The 22,802-nt window shown below is 41.6% G+C and overlaps 1 protein-coding gene across 1 annotated transcript in view; it reads right to left on the minus strand.

Moving 5' to 3' along the window:
* Positions 1-22,802, minus strand: part of slco4a1 (solute carrier organic anion transporter family, member 4A1) — a 178,188-nt gene that overhangs the window by 68,897 nt on the left and 86,489 nt on the right. The window contains exon 2 of the mRNA XM_034085582.1: positions 11,944-13,059. Coding sequence (XP_033941473.1) covers positions 11,944-12,787 — 844 coding nt within the window. The 5' untranslated portion in view covers positions 12,788-13,059. The remainder of the gene's footprint in view (positions 1-11,943; positions 13,060-22,802) is intronic.

Genomic DNA, 22,802 nt, shown 5'->3' on the forward strand with positions numbered 1-22,802 from the left:
CCAGCAAACAATGTGGGCTTCGTAAATAATTGGACAGCCTTCTGGGGAAAACCTGGTCTGATTAAGAGAGACGGCATTCACCCTACTTTGAAAGGTGCAGATCTCATTTCGGCAAACATTTCAGGGCTTTGTGGACGTAATCCATGACAAACTGGAGTTGAGACCAGGAGGCAGAGTCGCAGTCTTACACGCTTCTCTGCGCTCTCTCCTAGGCAGTCACCCATAGGAATCCCGAACCCAATAAAATACCCAATATTAGCGGTGTGTGTGTCTGCCCAAGGACAATTTAAGGTAAAACCTAATAGAGGTGTTATACATAATAACCTAATAAAAGTAAATGTAACAACTACTACAGTGCAACAAAACAGGAAGATTAAATGTGGTCTCTTAAACATAAGATCTCTAGCATCTAAAGCAATATTGGTAAATGATTTAATATCAGATTATAATATTGATATATGCTGTCTCACTGAAACTTGGTTGAGACATGAAGAATATGTCAGCATAAATGAGGCCACTCCACCCAGCCATGTCAACACTCATATTGCTCGAGGCACGGGCCGAGGAGGTGGAGTTGCAGCAATCTTTGACTCAAGTTTACTTATCAATACTAAACCAAAATGTAATTATACCTCTTTTGAAAGCCTCGTTTTTAGTCTTACGCATCCGACCTGGAAAACTTTGCAGCCAATCTTATTTGTTACAGTGTATCGTGCACCAGGTCCTTATTCAGAATTCTTATCAGAATTCTCTGAGTTTTTATCAACTTTGGTTCTTAAAACAGACAAAGTAATTATCGTAGGTGACTTTAATATTCATGTTGACGATGATAAAAATAGCCTTACTGTTGCATTTAACTCTATATTAGATTCTGTTGGTTTCTGTCAGAGTGTAAATAAACCAACCCACTGTTATAATCACACTCTCGACCTTGTTCTGACTTATGGTATTGAAATTGAGCAACTATTAGTCGAACCGCATAATCCTGCTTTATCCGACCATTTCTTAGTAACTTTTGAAGTACTGTTACTAGACTACAAAGCATTAGTCAAAAGCTCTTGCAGCAGAAACCTATCTGTTAGTTCTATAGCCACATTTAAGGAAGAGATTCAACCAATACTTAACTCGATAGCATGTCTGCATGTAGGGGAGGAAACTTATACAAAATGTACACCACCCCAAATTGATCATGTTGTTGATAGTGCTATAGATGCGCTGCGAATAAAATTAGACTCTGTTGCTCCTTTGAAAAAGAAGAAAATAAAACAACATAGATTAGCTCCATGGCATAATGCCGAAACCCGCAAAATAAAGCAAAAGTCTAGACAACTTGAAAGGATATGGCGTTCCACTAAACTTGAAGAATCTCGTTTAATTTGGCATATTACTCTCAATGAATATAAGAAAGCACTGCGTAAAGCGAGAGCGGCCTACTACTCTTCATTAATAGATGAGAATAAGAATAATGCAAGATTTCTTTTCAGCACTGTAGCCAGGCTGACAGAGAGCCACAGCTCCATTGAGCCTTCTATTCCCTTAGCACTCAGTAGTAATGATTTTATGTGCTTTTTTAACGATAAAATTGTTACTCTTAGAAACAAAATTAATGACCTCTTGCCTTCGACCAGTATAGTGTTATCAACAGCTCCCGGAATCGTAAGTTCTAATATTACACTAGATAGTAAACTAGAATGCTTTTCAGCCATTAACCTTGAACAATTACATTCAATGATTCTCTCTTCTAAACCATCAACGTGCATGTTAGACCCAATTCCAACTAAGCTGTTGAAGGAAGTTTTTCCATTAATTAGCACTTCTTTATTAAATATTATGAATATGTCTTTATTATCAGGCTATGTTCTACAATCATTCAAAGTAGCAGTGATAAAACCGCTTCTTAAAAAGCACAACCTCGATCCAGAGGTTTTAGCCAACTATAGACCTATTTCTAATCTTCCGTTCCTCTCAAAAATTCTTGAGAAAGCGGTCGCAAAACAGTTGTGTGATTACTTAAAAAACAATGATTTATTTGAAGATTTTCAGTCTGGCTTTAGAACACATCATAGCACAGAGACAGCTCTGGTTAAAGTCACAAATGATATTCTAATAGCCTCAGACAAGGGACTTGTCTCTATTCTTGTTTTGCTCGATCTTAGTGCTGCATTTGATACTATCGACCATGTTATCCTATTGCAAAGACTAGAGCACTTAGTTGGCATACAGGGAACTGCTTTAGGCTGGTTTAGGTCCTATCTATCTGAACGCTCTCAGTTTGTACGTGTTAACGATGAATCTTCCACGCAAACCAAAGTTAGCCATGGAGTGCCACAGGGCTCAGTGCTCGGACCTATTTTGTTCACATTATATATGCTTCCGTTAGGCAATACTATAAGGAATCATTCTGTAAACTTTCATTGTTATGCGGATGATACTCAACTATATTTATCAATCAAGCCTGATGAAATTAATCATCTAAATAAAATTCAAGACTGCCTTAAGGACTTAAAAACGTGGATGACCTTAAACTTTTTGATGTTAAACACGACCAAAACTGAAGTTATTGTACTTGGCCCGAAGAATCTACGAAACAAATTATCTAAGGACATACTAACTATGGATGGCATTAATTTGGCCTCCAGTGAGACTGTAAGGAATCTTGGTGTTATATTTGATCAGGATTTATCCTTTAACGCCCACATAAAATCAATTTCAAGGACCGCCTACTTCCATCTACGTAACATTGCAAAAATCAGGCATATCTTGCCTCAAAACGATGCAGAGAAACTAGTCCATGCATTTGTTACTTCTAGGCTGGATTATTGTAACTCTTTATTATCAGGGAGTACTAAGAAGTCAATCAAGTCGCTTCAGCTGATTCAAAATGCTGCGGCTCGTGTACTAACCAGAGTTAGGAAAAGGGACCACATTACTCCTGTTCTGGCTGCCTTACACTGGCTCCCTATAGAACACAGGATAGAATTTAAAATTCTTCTTCTCGCCTACAAAGCCCTTAATGGGCAGGCGCCATCTTACCTTAAATAACTCATTATACCCTACTGTCCTACTAGGGCATTGCGTTCCAAGAATGCAGGGTTGTTGGTTGTTCCTAGAATCTTTAAAAGTACAATGAGAGCCAGAGCCTTTTCTTATCAAGCTCCACATTTGTGGAATCAGCTTCCAGTTTGTGTTCGGGCGGCAGACACCCTATCCGTTTTTAAGAGTGCGCTTAAGACCTTCCTTTTTGATAAAGCTTATAGTTAGGGCTGATTAGATTCAGCCCCTAGTTTTGCTGATATAGGCTTAGTTTGTCGGGGGACATCTTACTTCTTCCTTCTCTCTGTCTATACCCGTGTACACTCATGTTCCGATTAACCCAGCTTCCCCAAATGTCTTTCTTTTTGGTGTCTATATACGCTGGGATCCGGAGTCATGGATGATCCTGCGGTCCTGGATCGCGAGCGCTGGATCTTGAGTCGTGGCTGTGGTCCTGGATCATAGGTCCTGGATGGATATCCTCGTGGATTCATCTTCCTATTATACACACATGCATTTCCAAACATTTGGACTACCTATGTTGCAAATGTATTATCTTTTCAATGTACACACGGCATCTATTGCACGTCTGTCCGTCCTGGGAGAGGGATCCCTCCTCTGTTGCTCTCCCTGAGGTTTCTCCCATTTTTCCCTTTAAACTGGGTTTTCTTTGGAAGTTTTTCCTTGTACGATGTGAGGGTCTAAGGACAGAGGGTGTCGTATTGTCATACTGATATTCTGTACACACTGTGAAGACCACTGAGACAAATGTAACATTTGTGATATTGGGCTATATAAATAAACATTGATTGATTGATTGATGATAGAATATCACCTCCCATCTTCAGAGCAATCTGACTATTATAACATTAGCGTTAAGAAAGCTTACTTACATATCTGCCACAACATAAGTAACCAGATCAGAGTAACATTAAGTACAGTCCGCGGCATATCACTTCATAATGTATCATATATTTTCTTATCTGAGTCAGCTGAGCCGTATATGGCCGTGCAACACTCAGTGTCACATACTGTATGCAGAAGTATTATTTTAAGCAACACATTAAGTTGACGAAACACTCGAGACAAATGTAATTAAAGTCAGATGCACTCGTGTTTTAGACGGGGCAGTGATATCATAAACCTGTTAATGTATGCATTCAAACACTTTTTCTGTTACCAGCTGTATTCACCTTGCATGTGCAGCTATGTGGCTTTGATCCTGGATAAAGTGTTTAAGTCATGGATGTTTAAAGTTTAACTTCTTCATATGTCTAATATTATAGTTGACTTTTCATTCAGGAAGTATGACGCTGCGCTGTCAGTATGCTTCTCCATGTTTGTGATTGGTCGAACGCTCCAAATACCACCCCTTTCATGTGAACGCGCACCTAACTAGATAGGACGGCTGGCTTGAGCGATCCACTTGATAACCCGCGTCGTAGTACCGTTTAGCGAGAGCGCGTATGTTTTGGATTAGGCCAACCGGCTAACTCAAACATATCCAGGTTAGGTTGAACCAGCTTCGTAGTACAGGCCCCAGGTGTCCCTTTCTATCAGCTCTGCACCGTTATGGTGTAAATACAGCCTATCTACCAATTGGATCAAATATAAAAGTCAGCCGAATTAGTGTTGATACTGCAAGGAGACGTATTGTGTGAAAATAAATGTAAAATGTTGTTTAATTGCTTATATATTTATGATCCACGTCACGTTTTCAGTTTTCAGTTCTTCCTGCTTGTCTAGAAGTCTTCTCAGCAGGGCTCTATACATAGAGAACTACGGCAGATATGTAATACTTAATGCAGCCGAACCATGTATTACAATTCTGATATGTGATGACTTTCAAAGAGAAAAGCAAGCACACTCGGAATAAAGTTTTATTTTGTTTTTAAAAAACGTTTTCAGATTTCACATCACATAAACCCTAAATCCCAGCATGCATTGCGGCTAAACCATCCAATCATCGAGCTGAGGATCTTGCCTACGTCAGTTTCCGGTTTCATTTATCACAGATGTATTTTGTTATACACACATTCCTTCACATTTACATTTTAATTTGCATTAAAGTATTTCGTGAGGCCTTCCAACATGTTTTTAAATATAACTACGGTTGTAGTTGAAGAGTTTGTAAATTAACATGAACCGAAGCTGTTGCCTGGCAACTCAATCGCACAACGTCACGTCCGTTAATTCCACATCCACACCAGATCTACACGCATGGATTAACATCGATTTAATACATTAATTTAGCCTTTGTTTCTGCTAAAAGAGGTGTCGACCAGCTGGGGTAACAAGAAAATTGGCGTAATCGAGTGTGACTATTCAAAAATAAATCATTATTATATTAATATTGACAATAACAACCGACCGTCGGGGTAGCATTTGCTTGGCATTTCCGGTTATTTCTCCAATGGTTAACATGGGTTAACAATACCGTGTAACTGTCACGTTTGAAGGGATGAAATCGTGACATCTTCACGTCTCCCAGCATGGTAAATCGTCACGTGTTCACGTCTTGCCGTGATATTGGGTTGTACTGATTATACAGTAAAGCCATCAGAAATAATATGATATACGGTACAGTACAGTACAAGTAGCCTACTTCTGGGTCTCTGTGTTTCATTCAAGCTCGGCTCTGTGTGTGTGGCACGAGTGCATTTTGTGAGTGCGCGAGCGGTAACGTGGAATGTTGTTCTTAGCATCTGGTTAGCTAGCTATGCTAACGGATATAAAGAGCTGTTTCTACACCAAGGTGGATGAGAGTCCTCTCCTGTCAGACTGAGAGGATCTTATAACATCAGCTCAGTGAGGTAAAATACTCTCTCAGTGTTTAGATAGTTAACTTTAGTGTAGGTTTAGTGTGCAACTCGATTTTGACAGGATAACAACTGGTGACTTCTAGAATTGTGTGAGTAACATTCTGTTTTTAGTCTTCTCTGTTTCAGTGTGTGTACTCTGTATAAATGCTCTGTAGTTGATCTGATTGAAATGTTTGATTTTCAATCTCAAAACCGCTACAGTATCTGTCAGGCAGAAACTTGGGACAACTAATTTGACAGAAACCTTAAAACTGAACTAACTGACTGACTGACAATTTTATTTAGTTTTTTAGCCCCTCATGCTATAATCATCTGTATTTTCTCCATTCCTGTTTATGTGTCTTCTCGCAATTATCACTGGCCCCGTGTATCTCCTAATCGATATAACCGGCCTGCTCTCGTCTATCCCACATGCTCTAATGAGATCCAACATCTAGTTTCAGGTGGCCTGTGGAACTGCCAGTCAGCTGTTCCTAAGGCTGACTTCATCTCTGGCTATGCCTCCCTGCAGTCTCTGGATTTCCTTGCTCTCACTGAGACCTGGGTTACTCCATCCAACACATCCACCCCAGCAGCTCTCTCCACAGCATATTCCTTCTCCCATACACCCAGACCCACTGGCAGAGGAGGTGGCACTGGTCTCCTGCTCTCTCCCACATGGAGCTTTTCCCTCTTCAAGCTACCTAACTTCACTTCTTCCTCCTTTGAATTCCATGCCGTCACTGTAACCCATCCTATACAATTAACCATTGATGTTCTCTACCATCCACCAGGCGCCTTGGGGGACTTCTTGGAGGAATTAGATAATCTCCTCTCACACATCCCAGAAACTGGCCCTCCCGCTGTACTTCTCGGAGACTTCAACCTCCAGACAGGGAAGACATCTGAATTAATATTTATTTTAACCGCCTTTGCATTCTCACTGTCTCCATCCCCACCAACTCATAAAGCTGGCAATGTCCTTGATCTCATATTCTCAAGGAACTGCACTACTTCTAACCTCTCTGTAAACCCGCTCCACACCTCGGATCACTTTTTCATTTCATTCTCTCTACCCCTTTCCAAACATAACAAACTAATCTCTTCTAATTCTGCACCTGTCCGCCGCAACCTTCGTTCCCTCTCCCCCTCTACCCCTCTACCCTTGCCTCATCGGTGCTCTCAGCCCTCCCTTCCTCTGACTCGTTCCTACTCCTCCCTCCAAACTCTGCTGCAGAAACTCTCCTCTCTCCTCTCTCATCCTCTCTGGACTCTCTCTGTCCTCTCACATCTCGGCAGGCTCGTCAGTCCCCTCCTGCTCCCTGGCTAAATGACGCACTGCGTGCTAGTAGAACCATCCTTCGGGCAGCAGAGTGGAAACGGTGGAAATCCAAACACCATGACGACCTCCTAACCTATCAGGCTCTCGTCTCCTCTTTCTCTGCTTCAATCACTCAGGCAATAAGCACTTTCTTTCAAGATAAGATCCATTCTTACTATTCCAATCCCAAAAAACTATTTTCCATCTTCTCCACCCTCTTGGACCCCCCCAAAGCCCCTTCCCCCTCCTCCCTTCTGTCAAACCACTTTGAAAAAAGGTTGATGATATTCGCTCTTCTTTTTCTGACTCACCTTTACTCACCACTGGGTCACCAGACCCACCTTTCACCCACACACTCTCTCTCCAAGTGAGGTTCTTACCCTCATTACCTCTGCCCGCCCTACCACCTGTCCTCTGGACCCTATCCCCAAAAACCTCCTTCAGACTATCGCTCCTGATCTACCAGTTCTCTCCCATTTAATGAACACTTCTCTAACTTCTGGTCACTTTCCAAACAGTCTCAAGGAGGCAAGAGTAAACCCTCTCCTAAAGAAACCCACTCTCAACGCGTCAGATGTTATAAACTACAAGCCTGTCTCTCTCCTCCCGTTCCTGTCTAAAACACTTGAATGCGCTGTCTTTAAACAACTCTCCTGTTATCTCCATCAGAACAACCTTCTGGATCCGCACCAGTCTGGTTTCAAGGCAGGTCACTCAACAGAAACTGCCCTCCTTGCTGTCTCTGAGGAACTGCACACTGCTAAAGCAGCCTCCCTCTCCTCTGTCATCATCCTTCTGGACCTGTCTGCTGCATTCGACACGGTGAATCATCAGATCCTCCTTCGCACACTCCAAGAACTTGGAGTTTCAGGCTCTGCACTTTCCCTCCTCACCTCATACCTCAAAGACCGTACCTACAGGGTAACTTGGAGAGGGTCCAAGTCCGACGCTTGTCAATTAACTACAGGGGTCCCTCAGGGCTCTGTTCTTGGTCCCCTCCTCTTCTCCCTGTACACAAACTCGCTCGAATCTGTCATTAGCCCGCACGGTTTTTCATACCACTGCTACGCTGACGACACCCAATTAGTCAAAGTCAAAAAGTCAAAGTCAGCTTTATTGTCAATAATTCTACATGTTTTCCATCCAGAAATCTCGAAATATCATTTTTCGAGGTCCTACAGTGTGACATATATACATAAAACAACAACAACAAAACAAAAAGGGCCTAGATAACCGGGTGTATACAGTTTAAAATGTTAATAATATATTAAAGTGTTCAGCGGAGATGGCAGAAAAGTGACGTGTGTGTGTGTGTGTGTGTGTGTGTGTGTGTGTGTGTGTGTCCATTTGGGGCAGGGGAGAAAGGTCGGAGGCAGGGTGGAGAGTTCAGGGGAGAGATGTCAGAGGGGGGGGAGAGAGTTCAGCATCCTGACCATTTGGGGCAGGGAAGAAAGGTCGGAGGCAGGGTGGAGAGTTCAGGGGAGAGATGTCAGAGGGGGGAGAGAGGGAGGTAGGGAGGGGAGAGAGTTCAGCATCCTGACTGCCTGGTGGAGGAAGCTGTTCCCCAGCCTGACGGTGCCCGAGCTGAGCCTGCGGAACCTTCTTCCTGAGGCTGAAGAGGCTGTTGGAGGGGTGGTTGGAGTCACCCACAATGAGTGCTTTGCGGGAGAGGCGGGTGTTGTATATGTCCTGTAGTGAGGGGAGCGAGGCACCAATAATCCTCTGGGCAGAGTTCACTATGCGCTGCAGGCTCTTGCGGTCGGCGGCGGTGCAGCTTCCAAACCACAGCGTGATACAGCTGCTGAGGATGCTCTTGGTGGCACCTCGATAAAAGGACAGCACGATGGGGGGTGATGCTCCAGCTCGCTTGAGCTTCCGGATGAAGTACAGGCGCTGCTGGGCTTTCCTCGCTAGTGCGGTGGTGTTGATTTTCCAGGTGAGATCATCAGTGATGGTCACCCCAAGGAATTTGGTGCTGGTCACCTGCGTCACAGCAGCACCGTTGATGGTCAGGGGGAGAGGGGGACGACGGTGGGTTCTCCTGAAGTCAACAACTATCTCCTTTGTTTTCTCCAGGTTGAGGAAGAGGTTGTTATTTTGGCACCACAGGGCCTGCTGATTCACTTACTTCCTGTAGTTAGTCTCATCGTTGTTGCTGATGAGACCCACCACAGTAGTGTCGTCTGCAAACTTCACGATGTGGTTGGTGCTGAAGATGGGTTTGCAGTCGTGGGTCAGCAGAGTGAATAGAAGGGGGCTGAGCACACATCCTTGGGGGGCCCCCATACTCAGTATGAGGGTGTTTGAGGTTTTATTGTTGACCCGTACAGCTTGTGGTCTCTCTGTTAGGAAGTCCAGCAACCAGTTACAGAGAGAGGGGCTGAGGCCCAGGTCTGTAAGTTTTTTTACAAGCTGCTGGGGGATGATGGTGTTGAATGCTGAGCTGAATTAATTCTGTCCTTTTCCCGCTCAGAGACCCAGGTCATCGCACACATCTCTGCTTGTCTAGCTGACATCTCTCAGTGGATGTCTGCTCACCACCTCAAGCTCAACCTTGACAAGACTGAACTGCTTTTCCTTCCGGGAAAAGATTGTCCCACCCTTGACCTGACAATCAACATCGGCACCTCTGTTGTTTCCCCGACTCAGACTGAAAGGAATCTGGGTGTGACCCTAGATAACAAACTGTCCTTCACTGCAAACATCGCTGCTACAACCCGCTGCTGCAGATACACTCTTTACAACATCAGGAGGATACATCCCCACCTGACCCAGAAAGCGACGCAGGTTCTGGCTCAGGCTCTCGTCATCTCACGCCTAGACTACTGCAACTCCCTCCTGGCTGGTCTCCCTGCATGTGCCATCCGACCTCTGCAGCTCATCCAGAATGCAGCGGCTCGTCTGGTCTTCAACCTTCCTAAATGTTCCCACACCACGCCGCTCCTCAGCTCCTTTCACTGGCTTCCAGTAACTGCTAGAATCCACTTCAAGTCACTGGTACTTGCCTACCATGCTGTGAATGGATCTGGCCCTTCCTACATCCAGGACATGGTTAAACTGTACACCCCAGCACGTGCACTCCGCTCTGCATCAGCCAAACGACTTGCTGCACCCTCGCTGCTAGGGGGACCCAAGTTCCCATCAGCAAAAACACGTGGGTTTGCTATCCTGGCTCCAAAATGGTGGAATGAGCTCCCCATTGAAATTAGGACAGCAGATAGCTTCCACATCTTCCGGCGCAGACTGAAAACTCATCTCTTTCAACTCCACTGAGCGATATAATTACTAACAAAGCACTTATATACTAATAAAGGACTGGCTTATCTAAAGCCAGTGGAGTAGCACTTGAAATGTTTTAGCGCTATGAAACCTGATGTACTTATATGATTCTGTTTTCTTCAAGTTTGTATCTTGTTGGTCGAACGCACTTATTGTAAGTCGAATTGGATAAAAGCACCAGCTAAATGTAATGTAATGTAAGTTATCTCAGTGGGTCTCAAACGGTTTGGTCACCATTTATGTAAACAAGTATTTGCGAGGAACACCTTTATATGATCATTATAGTTATTAAAAAATAAGAGAATAAATGAAAACGGGTATGAAATACTATAGGACAGTAACACAAGAATACAGTTTAAAAGGGGAGTGATTTGTAAAATATCCAGAAAGAAAATCTGTGTTCAGGTCTATTTCATATGGGTGTTGAGAGATGTAGGCTATCCATAGATCTCTTAATTTTGCTTTCAAAGTGCACCAAATTGATGCATTTAACTTCAATATTTTAAAAAACATCTTCCTGGGGGAGCATGCCCCCAGACCACCCTAGAGGAGGTTAGGTCCACCCCCCACCTAAAACATGTTCACATGGATAGGATGCTAAATATATTTGCACACTTTTTATATGGTGGCCTATGTCCATATGTTTCTGTTTTGGTGGTCGTGCCACAACCGTGCATGTATGCACAAGTCATAGGTGCGCTATAAAATAGCACTACACCCATGCAATGTGTGTGAAAGACAGCATGTTTTTTAAATTGAAGTTGTGTTTGTGTGTTGGTTGTTGATGGCAACGTGTGCCCCCCCGTGGTAAATGATTTCCCCCCCCATTCGATTTGTTCTAGAGCCGACCCTGAGTTTAGCATACTCAGCCCGACTCAGCCTGGTTGTTGGCCCGGAAAGAACCTCAATTTTATGGGGCCAGAAAAACTGTGAAATAGTACCCGCTAGTTGGTACTACGTTAGTGGAAACGCAACCAAAATGGGCCCGCACGGCTCGACACGCTTAAAGTGACCTCCGCGCTGTAGTGGAAATGCGCCATTAGTGTCTCATCAGTGTGTTAGGTGATATATTCACACCTAAGACCTTGGTTTGCACAATTTATTTAAATCCAATTGCCATTTAAAAGGAGATTAACAAATTGCAAGAGAAAATCTATATGATATACTATTTATGCAATTTGAAATCTATAACCAATTTTTAAATTAAAATGTTTGATTAATTAAATGAACTGGTCAGCCCAAGTTCAATGTGTCAAATATGTTTCAGTGTGCGTAAGGTTGGCATTATAAAAAAAAGAATTCCTTGTTTCACAAATCTTGATATATCAACTAATCAATATGTCCACGTGTAAATTGACTTGACCCAATATACTGTTAAGTATCTCGGGAATAAGTCGTTGAGGATGAAAACGAGTCAAAGACATACAGAGAAAAGATGGTCCAGTTAGTAAGAAATAACATAATTACAAACAAAGCAAAATAACACGCTGTTCTGAATGACTAACTCACCAATATAAACAGGTGCATAGTTGGACTTGACGTTCTCATCCAGGTATGTGACCCCCAGTGTGTAGAGAGGCGTGGCCCCCACACCGTGTAGAAACTGCCCCAGCATGAACACAAACCGATAGCTGGACAGTCCCCCGCCCTCTTTGTCCCGGCACGGACTGGTGCGGTTGTCCGAGCACATGACTGTTGCCTCCGTCAGACTGACTTGGTACAGGGGGGTGGTGAAGTGAGGCAAGGCAAACACAAGAGAACCCACAGCCATGATCAGCACCCCCCACCCCAGCCAGTGAGGCTTGTGTCCTGTCCCGCCGAAGTAACTGACGAACGCCAGGCAGACGCAGGCGGCGATGTCGTAGCTGCTCGCGATGAGCCCTGCCTGGTAGCTGCGCAGGTCGAAGCGCCTCTCGATGGAGGTCACCACCGTGTTAATGAAGCCGTTGATGATCATCCCTTGGAGGAAAGAAGCCACGCACAGGAAAAACAGCACCCAGCGAGGGGTGTTGAACCCTTGGATGGCTGTGGGCGTCAGGGCCCCCCAACCACATAGCTGATCCGCCTTGGTTGAGATCCGCTTTAACCCCAAGGGAGCCTCTGGGGTGGGTCTCGTGTCGACCCTGTATAGCTGCCCCGGTGCTGTGGAAGCCACTGTGAAAATATGGGGCCGAATGGGGACATATTCGGGGCTGCCAGTACTTCTCGGGGCTGAGCCTACTGGGCTGCCTGTCTGGGAGTCTGGGGGGCTAGGGGTGTCCAGAGAGGGGCCTCCGATGAGAGGGCAGTCCTGAACGTCCAGGAGCTCCTGCTTGGAGCTGAAGGTGGCGTTGGCATTAAGCAACACAGGCATTTCCCCTTCAAGGGGTACTGTGTCAGAAGGAGGGGGTGGAGGGGTACTCTTAACTGGGTAGATAATTCTACAACAATATTGTAGAAAAAGGACAATTAGCTGAGGCTCGAGGTGAGGGCAGTGTGGTCAGGATCTCTGTCCTTGAAATAATCTATTGGTGGCTTGTATGGCATGTGTCCACAGTGCTGGATATTTACTAAGGCTCTCCAGTTAGTTCACATATCTGTACAAGGTTGTTCAGGTCATTCATACTCATGTTGAGTAATGGCATCCTATGAAAAAAGGGAAAGAGAAACAGGGATTTAATAAAGCAATATGAAGCAGTTTTAATAGGCACTGAATACTTAAAGGGTTGCAGGAATGGATGATGCATATACAGTACATCTGAAAAAAGAACAAGGGAAAACAAGTATCGCAAAGTAAACATGTTCTTCAGATGTGATTCTAACATCAAGAAATCAGAACAGTAGAAACCTGGACGACTGAAAGTATGATAAGTCATCAGTCAAGGTATTGGCAGTGATGGAAAGTCACATAGTGTATTTACTCAAGTACTGTGTTCTTATGAATAAAGCTCCATACCCAAGCACAGGTTGAGTTGTTTGTATACCTGCAAAACAAATGTTGAGAATCTGCCGTTTACTGCTTTGGGAACGGAACCTTCCTTTTATTGGACTACCATACTATATTTAACAGACTAACGTCAGATATTCTCAACAGTTACTGGTTAAATACTGGGTAGTTCCCACCTGTAATTAGTCTTTATTACATGTGGTTCTGGAGCTGTTGTGGAAGTTTAGTAAGTGGCAAGCCGTCAGGGCCCCTAGGCTCTGTGAGGGCCTAAGATATTCTAAAAAATAATATTTGAAAACATTAAAAAAAACAACATTTAAAAAAAAAAAAATGTTCGTTAAATGTTTCATTAGTTTTACCAAAATAACTTCATTTAATTGTTTTTAAAATAACCTTTCCAAAGAAATAAATCCTTTGAATCTGCCTGTTCAGTTTCTGTTGGAATGTGAAGGGTTAAATGCCGTCTCTGCGAGTTACTGTGAAGACGGGAGAGCTTGGTCCCTCTCTACATTCCCAGAGGGCCAGCTATAGTAACTCAATGAGAGAGTAATGTCAAGTAACAGTACAATTGACCAATCATATCTTCCCTCTAAATGGGTGGGCTTTATTTTCGCGGACTTTATGACAAGTTCCGCCGGCTGTGAGGTTTATACCATAGACTGTATTTATACATGTGTAAAGTGGTGCAGTGACGCGTCCTAAAACCCAGAAGTAAGCTGCGCTCGGGTTCCCTCGACACAAAAGCAATGAGATTTCTCCATAGGATTTTGGAAAATAGCTCGAAATAAGGTCTGTGGAACGAACCTGTTAGATAAATGCACGTTTTGTTCAGCCGGATAATATCCACATGTCTACCCTACTTTTATTATTTTCGAATCATAAATCTAATCGATAGATTTATGATCCATAGATTTATGATTAGCATAAGTTCGTTCATGATGGCTCACTTCAGTGATAGTGATGACATCGTTTGCAAAATTATTAACCGAGGCATTTTCAAGATTGAGTTACAATGATAAACTGGAGCGGCAAAAGATCAGCTGCATCCAAAAGGACAGGAGGATGGACTTTGTGTTTAAGTGATTTGATCATCAAAGGTAGGCCTAAGTCATTTTCAATGTGGGCCACCGTGCCGACTTAATTCATGTTTAATTGTTACTTGGCTGTGGGTGCCCTGTCATGCTAGGTGTTTATATAAATGGTGTTGATTTGTGTGGTAGAGGGTCGCTGTCATTGATGCGTTTTCCAACCCGGACCGCTGTTTTGATATTCCGCTGAAGTATACGCTGTGACCAAGGGGCAAACTCTGGGGAATAGCCGGGACGCCAATACGGAAGTGCCACACACTGCAGTTCATATATTGGCCGATAGGCGATGGTTGCAGAAAGGAGCAATTTCCTTAGACCCCCATGTTAAAATGCCCAATTTTACAGCAGAAAAAAAGATGTTTCTACCCCTGGCTCCATACATTTTATTATCGATATAGTTAGATTCCAACTTCATGATTATGGATCTGTGAGTGAATTGTTTTCTAACACGACCCTTTTATTTATATTAGGTCTTAACGTTTTTGCATACATTAGGGCATGGTCACATTGAGTGACGGCTCTGTCAAGTGACTGCTGCTGCTAGCTTCTTGTCTCTCTGCTACCTGCTCCGTGAAGCTACAGGGACTCTGCCTGGTCAGTTCATCCAGGAAACACAACTTGAAGCCGGCCGTGGTTATTTGTTCTTCATGCTTATATATCGGACTATTGTGACTCGCTCTGAGGTTAAAACAGACGGTGCATGAATGCGGTTTTGCGGTAAGTGACATTTGAGTGCTTTATTTATGTGTTAATGATTTTAATCAGCTACATAATGAATGTTAAGGCTTGGGTTAGCTTGTAGCGAGTGGTAGCTACATCGGTGCTAACGATGCTAATCATAGCCTCCAAGTTAAAATAATAGACTGTATATATAAAGGTTAAAACGAAATAGACGTTAAGTGGGATAATACTGTGGACTTCTGTTTGAGGTTGATAAAATAAGGTCATCCTTGTACAGATGTAGCACTCCAGATCAGACTCAAATGGGTGTGTCCCAGTCAAAAGCCCAGCGGATGCCAGTGGCTGGGGGTGTTGCCAAATTGCTAGAGGGCGTTGCCCAATTTCCCCATTTGTTCAATTACAGGATTTAACCATGAGATGGCGCTTAATTCACAAAATACACAATGGGTGTTGTAGAAACATCAATATTTTAGATCAAATAAAGTATATAGTTTGCTTTATACAGTATATTTATTGTAATATTGTACAGTAGATTGAAGTAAATCAACTTATACATTAAGATAAGATAAGATGGACCTTTATTAATCCCGTGGGGAAATTCAGTAGTTCAAACAGCAACAGGGTGAGAGTGAAAAACAGGACAGCACAGATTCACACAGATTAATAAAATCAAAAATAAGATGAGCGATACAAATAATAATAATGAGAAACTATGAAATAAGAAATGAATAAAACTAAAATGTAATTATCATATCATATATTATAATGTATTGTATTATTAAGTAATATCATACATTAACCCCATTATAGCAGATGCCACATTAAATGGATGAACACATGTATGCATCAATAATTACAACAGAGTATTTCTAAATACAAGTTGTAAAAATACTTATGTATTTAATATTAACCCTTTGGAGTCGACCGTCACGCCGGCGTGATCAGATCACATGACCTGTTCAAGCCGGTGCCGCATAAAAACAACAGTCCGGACAACATTGCCGTGTGTTTCTGTCGAAAGTACTGGCTTGAAACTATATCCCAGTCTTTGTTTCATGCAAAAATACCCAGTAAACACGGAGATACGGTGATATAAAGTTAATACATTTCAAAAGTATGAAATATGGAAGCACATATTTGAATATCTTCGCCGTATTTGATCATTTTACGAAACGGAAAATACTGGAAACTGTAGATCCTGCTCAACAGGATGTATGTGTATTTCTGTCGAAAGTACTGGCTTGAAACTATATGCCAGTCTTTGTTTCATGCAAAAATACCCAATAAACACGGACATACGATGATATAAAGTTAATACAGATATATTTCAGAAGTATGAATAATGGAAGCACATATTTTAATATCTTCGCCGAATTTTATCATTTTACGAAACGGAAAATACTGGAAACTGTAGATTCTGCTCAACAGGATGTATTTACCAGGGAGGGGGTGAGGTAATCAGTTAAACGGAGTGATACGAAACGAGACGAAAAGAGACGAAGAGGGACAGCGGGAACCGAAGAGAGACGGCGGGAAATGGAGAGAGACGAAGATATACGAAGACAGGCGGCGGGAGACGAAGAGAGGCGGCGGGAGACGAAGAGAGGCTGCGGGAGACTGCGATTGAAGTAAAGTGACAGACAAACATTGAGAATTTAGATATAGTTAGATAGATTTAGAGTTTTGAAGACTCAACTATGATGAAGAGAACTCTGAACGTGAGTCAAGCTTTAAGCTTGTTTTTTGACATGGAGGAGGAGGAATCTGTGATGTTGCCCTCTGTGTCGTAGTTGACAGAAACCGCTTTGAAGCGTGGCACAGATAAAGACAGAAAAAACAGATTGTTGTACATAATGTGTATATATATATATATTTGTATTATATTTATAATAACACTTTTGCCTTATCAGAATGAAATCCCATGCTACCTCAATCAAACTTTCACATTATCATAGTCACATCCCATGTATATATTTCCAGCTTTTAAATGGTTTCGTTGTGTATGTTTGTGTTATGAAAAATAAAATCATTTTCAAAATCTGTTTTTACGTTTTTTTTGTGATTTTGGGTCCAAAATGTTCATATAGTAGAAGATCACTGCTCTAAACAAAGTCAAAAATCCTACATCCAAACGAAATAAATATAATTAATTATGATGAATACGTTAAGTCTTGTTCATTGTTTTTCACTTTTATTAAATGTTTGATATTTCCGGTGGAAATGGTGGACTATCGGACATTCAAAATGCAGCATATTTTCACTCTTACACACATATATTCTCATTTTACATACATACATTTTCACTCTTACACACATATATTCTCATTTTACATACATACATTTTCACTCTTACACACGGAGATTCTCCTTTTGCTCTCATGCGAAATCTACTAAAACAAAGTATGTCATGTATATTTAGTTTTCGTTGATGAGACGAGACAGACTAAGGTGTTAATGGTGGACTATCGGACATTCAAAATGCAGCATATTTCCCCCATGTGTCTGTCAAAATGCATTTTACGTTTCTAACTTGCAATATCATTATTTCCGCTCTCTTCAGAAGAGCGATCTCCCTGTGTCTCTCTGTGTGCGGGGGATCACAGGAGGGGGGGGGGGGGAGAGCTGTGGAATGTGACACACATTCCGATGGCCAATTAGTTTTAAACAAAGGGTCCCCAACATACATAGGACACATGGGGGGTTGGGCTGGTGAACGGTATGGTCTGCAGCACATCACAGAGGCATTTACAAAGTGAAGACAATACATTCTGGAAATGTTCACATCAGGCACCTTCAAGTTAAACAATACTACTGTACAGTAAACAATTAACACAGTAAATTATGTGGATTAAATCACATTTATTTCGTTAAAAATAAACGAAATGACTCGGTTTGCATTCATAAAGAATGCACAAACGTGTTTAATCGTTAATGTCAGATATATACTAAGTAAATAGCCTACATTAGTTCCTGCTCAAGATTAGATTCAACTTTATTGTTATTGCACAGATTACAGGTAGGCCTACTGAGACAACGAAATGCAGTTTAGCTTCTAACCAGGTGCAACAAGCAGTAAAGTGAAAAGTAATGTTCACAATCTACAGAATAAAATATATAATGAATTGAATGATGAATAAACAGTGAGGGGTATGAATACACTAGATATCAGCCTGTGAGCAGTATGAACAGTGTGTTAATCGTTAATGTCAGATATGTACTAAGTAAATAGCCTACATTATTTCATGATGGATTAAACCACATTTATTTCGTTAAAAATAAACAAAATGATTAAATGTAGGGTGAATTGCCCTAATGTGGACATTTTTTGCATTTCAGACTTCGGGAATATATTGCGACATGAAGCCGATACAATAAATCAAAATCCAGTAACATTCTGAAATCCCCAGGATGTGTCCTTATCAAACCAAAAGAGAACATGCGGATATTAAACTCATAAAATAAATGGTAGACATATTAGTACTCTTAGTGCCAAGTTGTCTCAGACAATCTGTTTTCCTAATGTGGGACAGTTCTGTGCAAAATGTGGGACACTGAAAAGTCTATATTAAAAAGCCTCAGTCACCTTCATTCATGTAATAAAAAAATCTCAGGCCAGTAACACTCAAAGCTACAGTAAATGTGCAATACCATGCTATGTTACTATTTATAATGTTATTGTTGTTACAACAGAAGATGTTTTTATTTAAATTGAAGTTAAATGCATCAATCTGGTGCACTGAGGGCAAAATTAGTAGATTTGTGGATACAGCTCTCAACACTCATATGAAACAGAACTGTTCTTACAATGTGTGTTGGAAGGTATTAAATTACTATGCATATTTTATTGTGTAAACACACCGCTGATCACCTGAGAGCTGCCATTTCATTCAGAGCGTTTAAAAAAAACGACGGTCTGATTTCAACAACTCAATGTGTGATTATTATAGCAGTAATATTAGACACTAATAATACAGTAAACTATTAACACTGTACATATTATTGTTTGCCCGTGGGATTAGGGTGATCGGTAGTGAGAGCCGCTGCATTTTCCTCCGGTCGGATGTGATATAAAAACAAAGCGAGTATTGTTGTTGTTGTAAACTCACGTGGATTAAATGTAGTGCATTCATTTCAACTCGCGAACATATGATACATTAAATGAATGCGAGGATGACGATCGAACATCGTTTGTTTGATCCTGGATGCATTTCCTGATCGAAAAACATAGCTATGGTTTTGTACTTACGCCAACGTGAATTAAACATTATTTTGTTAAATAAAAACATGGTGATGTTTAGTAAATGATTACATGTCTCTTACTTAGCACAGAATATGATCCTATCCGTGACATATATGGATCTTAACAAATATCCGCTCTATCAGATACCTGTAGATCAGCTGTTTATTTCACATGAGTTTCAGTGTGGCAGCTTTTCACGGCTCCCCCTGGTGGATCCATGATCCATTGCAGCTGGTTTCATTATAATTAAATGTATTTATCAAGGGGGCGTTTCAAGTCCTGCGGGGGGGTTTTCCTTTTGAGCAGGGGCCCACCCCGTGCCGATCACGGACCCGCAAGGGTAGGCGTCTGAAACGAAGCGCTACATCTGTATAGGACAGTAAAACCAAAATACAATTTGAAAGGGGAGTGATTAGTCAAATATGCATGAATAAAAAGAAAATATGTTAACTAGGTGAAATAAGAAAAGATAAACTTTAAAAACTTGTTGAGAGCAAAAACTAGTCTTTACTTCTGCATTACAGAGGAGCAGAGGGAGAGGAGGGAGAGGAAGGAGAGGACGGAGGAGAGGGGAGAGAGGAGGGAACATATTCTTACGATGTTATGATTATTGAAATGTATACAGTTCTGTTTCATATGGGAGTTTCCATAGATCTAGTCTCTTTATTTGTAAGTGCACCAGAGTGTTGCATTTAACTCAAATGGTATATAAAATCATGAACCCCTAGAAGATTTGAGGTCCACCCCCACTTGAAACATGTTCACATGGATAGGTTACCACACTTTTTTTAAATAGTAACCTATGTCCATATGTTTCTGTTTGGGTAGTGGAACCACCAGCACAGAGGGACTGGAAGGTACAGGTACAGGGCAGCTTTTCACGGCTCCCCCTGGTGGATCCATGATCCATTGCATCTGGTTTCATTATAATTAAATGTATTTATCAAGGGGGCGTTTCAAGTCCTGCGGGGGGGTTTTCCTTATCAGCAGGGTCCCACCCCGTGCCGATCACGGACCCGCACGGGTAGGCGTCTGAAACGAAGCGCTACATCTGTAACGTAGAGAGATATTTTATTATGTAGCTAGGAACTGTATGCATCTCTAAGGTTAATTTAAATTGGCTATGCTCAAGTATGTAGACAAGCTAACGTCAAAGTAGTGTATGTGAAATCAACCTACAATAATATGTGTATATTACAATTATTAATGTCATATTTCAAGATGATTACTTAGATATTACAATATGGTTGATTGAGCTGGAGTTCATTATTGAGCTTACACGTTAACGTCACAGTCATCTGAAGAGCGAACCCAAACCTTGTTGTTTTTATTAATTGCATTACCAAATGGGTATCAAATAAACAGTAAGCATTGGTAACACAACTTCCAAAGTTACAGTAAAATAAAAAGGACCCTGACTCGGACAATCCACAATCCATGTTCAACAGAAGAGAATCAGTTATATTGTTTGTACACATGGTACTTTACATATATATCTGTTTGTTTAAGGTGTCCAGGTGATGCAAACAGGCTGGACCAGAGAGTGAGAGACAGAACTGGACTCCTCACAGCAGTGTCATTCACCAAAAAGTTCCGAGTTGTGTTTGATAAGAGACGTCTGCTAGACGGAGGAAATACTTTACCTTTTGGGTATTGAGAAATAATAAGAAGAGACAAAATTGTTTTCACCTCGTCAAATAGATTTTGAGCCCAGACTACGAGTTCCTTTTTCCTGTGTAGTAGTGGGCCCCAGTGGGTGTGGAAACACTTTTTTTGTCAAGAATGTATTGCAAAATTGTATTCATGTAATGGATGTACAGCCTCAGAATATTGTATGGATTTATACTTCTCTTCAGCTCATGTATGCCGAACTGCAGGAAAAGAATAAAAATATAAAATTCATCAAAGATCTGCCTGAGACATTTCAAGACGAAACCCTATTTCCTCCTAATCAGAGTCATTCGATTATACTGGACGATGTTATATTTCAGGCCTCGGAGCATCCTGAAGTAGTCAGACTTTTCACCCAATACCGTCATCATAGAAATATGAGCGTTATGATGCTTACTCAAAATGTTTTTCATCAAGGGAAAAACAGTCGTACCATTAGTTTGAATACCAATTACATGGTTTTGTTTTAAAAACCCCAGAGACAGATTACAGATGAACATACTTGGTCAGCAAATACACCCGGGTAATAAATCATTTTTCCTACAAAGTTTTGAGGACGCTACCAACGAACCTCACAGCTATGTAATCGTAGACATGACCCCCAGCTGTCCAGACATCTACAGACTTAGGTCGGGGCACTACCTAATCTGTGGCCAGTTGTTTATGTACCAAAAACGAAAACTTGAAAAACAGTATGTCGGCCTGTTTAAAAAGAAACATGCCTCTGCTGAAGGCCTTGTGTCACGCCAAGCCGTCGAAGCGCAAGGATATTCTCAATAACTGCTCCCCGGATTTTCTTCAATCACTCTGTGAGCTATCTTTAAATATTTTAAAAGGTAACATCCCTCTGTCTGGCGTTCAGTATAAGAAGCTCAAAAAGAAAAATAAATGTTTCAAACTCTTGGCCAATAAAAAGACCAACTTAAAAACTAAATTCAAGGCCTTAAGAAAGCAATCTGGAGGTTTTCTTTTGCCTCTGCTCGGTGCTATTATCCTCATTTTAGGGCAGCTTTTAGGAGGACTCGCTCGATCATGAGTCAAAAGATGTTTTTGTTATCACCTCATCAGTTTAATCAGCTCAATCAGACTGGTGTAACTAAACCCCATAGTATGGAATCAATGAGACGCACTGCCGAAGATGTTCTGGATGAAAAAATGAGAGCAGTGCTAAACGAAACAGGATTACCCCCTTATGAAAAAATAAAAAAATACAACACCTTGCTACAGAGATATCTCGCCTTACTCAAACAAGACGGGGAGGAGGAACGACATATTACTTTAACTCTACCTGAAGACACAGGTTTGGTAAAAGGAGAAGAAAAGGATGGCACGTCCGATGATAAAATAAAGAACGATGTACTTCATAATCTCCCTACGCGCAGCCGTAAGAATGCCGAGTACATTATGAGTAAATTAATCACAAGTACAGCTGGATGGACACCAGCGGGGGAATTTGTAGAAAAGGGGATAGTTGTAAAAGGTTCACACATGTTAGATTTATTTAAAGATTTATCCTGTTCGTATAAAACAAATGCCAGGGAACCTAAAGGCTGGCGGGGTTTTTTAAATAGTCTGAATGAGCTCAACATTCCTTTAACAGCCTTTCAAAACCTGCACGCTCGTGAACAATATCGTATAATCAAAGAAGGCGACCCATATGGAGAAAATATGCTCAGAAAAAGAAGAGGAAATAATAAATCATCTCCTCCGACCCTCAGCTTGGAGGTGGCAGGAACCCCATGCCCCTCAAAAGAACCTTTGA

The sequence above is a fragment of the Pseudochaenichthys georgianus genome, chromosome 6 (genome assembly GCF_902827115.2).
Source record: "Pseudochaenichthys georgianus chromosome 6, fPseGeo1.2, whole genome shotgun sequence".
NCBI lineage: Eukaryota > Metazoa > Chordata > Actinopteri > Perciformes > Channichthyidae > Pseudochaenichthys > Pseudochaenichthys georgianus.